A 4,463-nucleotide genomic window follows, 5' to 3' on the forward strand; every position below is an offset into this window, starting at 1 on the left:
GCCCTGCTCTGTGTGTGACAGGGGGCGGTGCCCCAACTCCCCTATCGGCCCTACTCTGTGAGAGCAGGGAGCTCCTCAACCCGATGGGCCCTGCTCTGTGCGTGACAGGGGGGAGCTCCCCAACCCCCTGATGGACCCTGCTCTGTGCGTGACAGGGGGTGGCACCCCAACCTCCCTGATGGGCCCTGCTCTGTGAGTGACAGGGGGCAGCGCCCCAACCCCCTGATTGGCCCTGCTCTATGCGTGACAGGGGGTGGCGCCACAACCTCCCCGTCGACCCTGCCTTGCATGTGATGGGGCGGTGCCCTACCCTGAGCTTGACTGAGGGTGGCATTGCAACCTCCCGATCTGCCCTGCTCTGTGCATGACAGGGGGTGGCGCCCCAACTCCCCAATCAGCCCTGCTCTGAGCCCGACCAGGGGCTGCACCTAGGGATTGGGCCTGACTTCTGCCCTCCGGGAGCGGGCCTAAGCCAGCAGGTCGTTATCTCCCGAGGGGTCCCAGAATTCGAGAGGGCACAGGCCGGGCTCAGTAACCACCCCCTCCCCCGAGTGCACAAATTTTTGTGCACTGGGCCTCTAGTATATTATAAAAAAAACCAAAAGACCAATTTTTGTAAATTATGAATAAAACAGCCCTTTGTAAGCTTTTGTGTAGATAAAAGGCTTAACTCTTTGATTTAATAGTAAGGAGCCCAATTAGTGGATCCCATGGCGAGCGTATATTTAGTTTTATAAAAACCTCCAGATCGTCTCCCCAAGGCTCTGTAGCATTTGGCATTTTCAGCAGCAGTGATTGGAGTTCCAGTTGTTCCACATTACAAAGGCATTTGGTGGGGTCAGTGTTATGTATTCTGACCTGTTCCATGGTGGTTTAGTATTGCTTGCCTGTGCTGTTTGTTACTTCTCATTGTTTTAATGTGCATTTCCTTAGTGACATTAGACGTGCAGGATTTTCTTACACTGATTTTCTATGTGTATATATTTTGTAGTGTTGTGAGTTAAGGTGTTTGGCCCTTTTCAGTCATGTAGATTCTTTTGTCAGTGTTGACTTTGAAGATTTCTTTGTCTGTTTTGCATAATTGTCTCTTATATTTTGACTTTTTAAATTAATATATATTTTTTTATTGACTTAAGAGAGGAAGAGGGAGAGAGAGATACAACATCAATGATCAGAGAGAATCATTGATCTACTGCCTCCTGTACATCCCCTACTTTGGATGGAGCCCAAACCTTGGCACGTGCCCTAACTAGTAATCGAACTGTGAACTCCTGGTTCATAGGTGGACTATCAACTGCTGGGCCATGCCAGCCGGGCCATGTTGACTTTTACAAATATATTTTCTCAGCCTGTTCTTCTCGTTTTTTTTTTTCTTTTGAGGATGCCTTATTTATTTTTTTCTTTAAAGTTTGAGTTGATACATTGGGAATTTCCATTTTAATACACCGGATTGAAATACAAACTTGGTTACATATTTGCCTTTTAAAAATGTGAAGTGTATAAAATTAACGTGGTTTTACATTCAATAACATGGAAGTTATATTTGCAGCTATTTTATCATCTCTACAATAAAAACATAGTCATATGCTGAAGGAGATGAGTTGAGATATAAATTTTATCTCCTTACATGTCAACTCAAATGAACCGGTTTGGCTCAGTGGATAGAGTGTCAGCCTGCGGACCAAGAGGTCCCAGGTTTGATTCCGGTCAAGGGCATGTACCTTGGGTGTGGGGGCATCCCCAGTAGAGTGTGTGCTCAAGGCAGCTGATCGAGGTTTTCCTCTCATTGATGTTTCTAACTCTCTATCCTTACCACTTCCTCTCTGTAAAAAAAAAATCAATAAAATATATATATTTTTGAAAATAGTCCTTTTCCACTCAGATGTCTTCACTATCTACAGTAATAAGAGACACATGCAAATGGACTGTGCCTTCGTTATGCCTTAAGCCACACCCACCAGCCAATCAGAGGGACTATATGCAAATGCAGCAAGCAGGAGGTTTGGTTGCTCCAGGGATGGAGGAAGCCCAGCTTCCCACCTGCCGCAGCTGGCTCTGAGCTCCACTCAAGGTAACAAAGTTTCAATTATAGAAGATAAATAAACCCCAGATACCAGCTTTCAGCCAGCGATGGCCACGGAGCTGGGGCAGGGAGGTGGGAGGGAGGGTCAATCAGGGAAAAAAGGAGACATATGTAAAACTTTAGACAATAAATAAAATAAAATTTTAAAAAAATCCAATCTGCTTGCCCAGGTAGCCCAGTTCCTAAGAGGATTGTACTGATATACCAAAGTTGTAGGTTTGATCTCTGGACAGGGAACATACAAAAAAATCAATTAATGCCAAGTTGAAGTTTCTATCTCTAAGTGTACCTCCCTGCCTGAAATCAACAAAATCTAAAAAAAAGAAAAAATAACGAAAAGAAAATGGAGTGTGAATTTTGATAGAGGTTTTCCCATTTCCAATCCAGGTTGCCCTCTGGCCAGAAGACATGGTAGGATCCTATATAATAAAAGCCTAATATGCAAATTGACTGAATGGCAGAACAACTGGTCGCTATGACGCGCACTGACCACCAGGGGGCAATGCCGTTATGATCAAAACTACCATTATGATCAATGAAAAGCCACAGCATCAATTTTTTGCACATTGTAAAAACACACACATAAAAAAAAAAAATTTAACAAAGAGACACAAAAACACAAAGTAGTAGTGATCACTGTTGTCTTAGAGATTTTAGTTTTGCCTGCCTTCTATCAATGCAGGAGCTGCCCCCTGATGGTCAGTGCGCTCCCACAGGGGGAGCGCCGCTCCTCCAGAAGCTAGGCTCATAGGTGGGGGGAGGGGGGGAGGGCCTAAGTCAGCAAGCAGACATCCCCCAAGGGGTTCTGGACTGCAACACGGAACAGACTGGGCTGAGGGATCTCCCCCCTCCAGTGCACGAATCATGTGCACCGGGCCTCTAGTATTACAATATTCTAGAAAATCGTTGCTAAATACTATTTTCTAATTAGTACCTTAATTAGTGTACACAACATGTAAAGTGTGCAAACACTGAGTTCCTAATTCACATACATCACAAAGCGTTTCTTTTCTATCCCAAGGACCCCCAATTTGTTCCCCTTGCCTCCTGTATGCCCCCTACTGGGGAGCAAGCCTGCACCCTGGTATTTGCCCTTGGACAGAATGGAACCTGGGACCTCTCAATCTGCAGGCGGGCGCTCTATCCACTGAGCCAAACCAACTAGGGCCCAATTTGTTCCTTGAGAGGTAGAATCTAACACAGAAAGCAAAAGTCCCTAGAGATGTTAAAATAATAAAGGAAAGCAAACACTGCAGGTGGAGTAGGAACTCAGGAAGAAGTCATCCTTACCCAGGGAAGCCAAGTTGCTGTAGTTCTCTGACATCACATCCAGGTACAATTTCCGCTGAGCTGGGTCCAGGCATTCCCACTCCTCCTGAGAGAAATCTATGGCCACATCCCTAAAGGTCAACGGTTCCTGAAAGAAAAACACATTTACCAAGAGGTCACCAGAAAAGTTCATAATGTCACCCAACATGAAAACAGTGTCAGAAGAGGTTTGGACCTAGGGGAGTATCCTGAATTATTTAATAGATCACTTTGACCACTAACATTCTCTGATGTGTTTTCTAACACTGACCTACGAGGATGACACATGCCCACAAATCCACGGTACAGATTAATGTTTCAGCAATTTACTATGAGTAATCTTAGAACAAGATTATTCTGCCTGGTGCAGCTCATGTGGCTCAGTGTTGCCTTGCTAACCCATGCACCAAAAGGTCTCTGGTTTGATTCCTGATCTGGACACACGACCAGGATGCAGACTCAATCCCCAGTGTGGGGTGTGTAGGAGGCAGCCGAACAATGATTCCCTCTTATCAATGATGTTTCTATTTCTCTCTACCTCTCCCTCTCTAAAATCCATAAAAATTTATTTGGGGAAAAAAAAGGAAAAATAGCTGAAATAAGGTTAACAGTTAAGGCTCAGAGACACACATTTGACAACTATGAAATCAAGATGGTTTGATGATTTTGTAAATCTCATGAATGTATTTGTGTATAATCCACTCTGTTTTATAAACACAACTAGAGGCTCGGTGCACAAAAATTTGTGCCCTCGGGGGGGAGTGGGGGTCCCTCAGCCCTGCCTACAACCTCTCCCAGTCTGGGACCCCACAGGGGATGACCACCTGCTGGCTTAGGCCCCGCTCCCCGGGGGATTGGGCCTAAGATGGCATATGATATCCCTGTGGCAGCCGGGCAGCCCTCGGGGGATGTCCATTTGTCAGCGGGGAGCAGGCCTAAACTGCTGTCGGATATCCTTAGTGCTGCTGAGGCGGCAGGAGAGGCTCCAACCACCACCGCTGTACTGGCAGCCATCAGCCTGGCTTGTGGCTGAGCAGAGCTCCTCCCATGTGAGAGCACCCTGATCATCAGA

General features: G+C 45.9%; 1 protein-coding gene and 1 pseudogene across 1 annotated transcript in view; both read right to left on the bottom strand.

Moving 5' to 3' along the window:
- Nucleotides 1-4,463, bottom strand: part of LOC102252255 (zinc finger protein 420-like) — a 254,464-nt gene that overhangs the window by 150,305 nt on the left and 99,696 nt on the right. Inside the window, exon 9 of the mRNA XM_014534314.1 lies at nucleotides 3,374-3,500. Within this exon, the coding sequence (XP_014389800.1) occupies nucleotides 3,374-3,500 (127 nt within the window). The remainder of the gene's footprint in view (nucleotides 1-3,373; nucleotides 3,501-4,463) is intronic.
- The window catches only part of LOC102250485, a 297,308-nt pseudogene that overhangs the window by 128,519 nt on the left and 164,326 nt on the right, over nucleotides 1-4,463 (bottom strand).

The sequence above is a fragment of the Myotis brandtii genome, unplaced genomic scaffold (assembly GCF_000412655.1).
Source record: "Myotis brandtii unplaced genomic scaffold, ASM41265v1 scaffold1289, whole genome shotgun sequence".
Taxonomy (NCBI): Eukaryota; Metazoa; Chordata; class Mammalia; order Chiroptera; family Vespertilionidae; genus Myotis; species Myotis brandtii.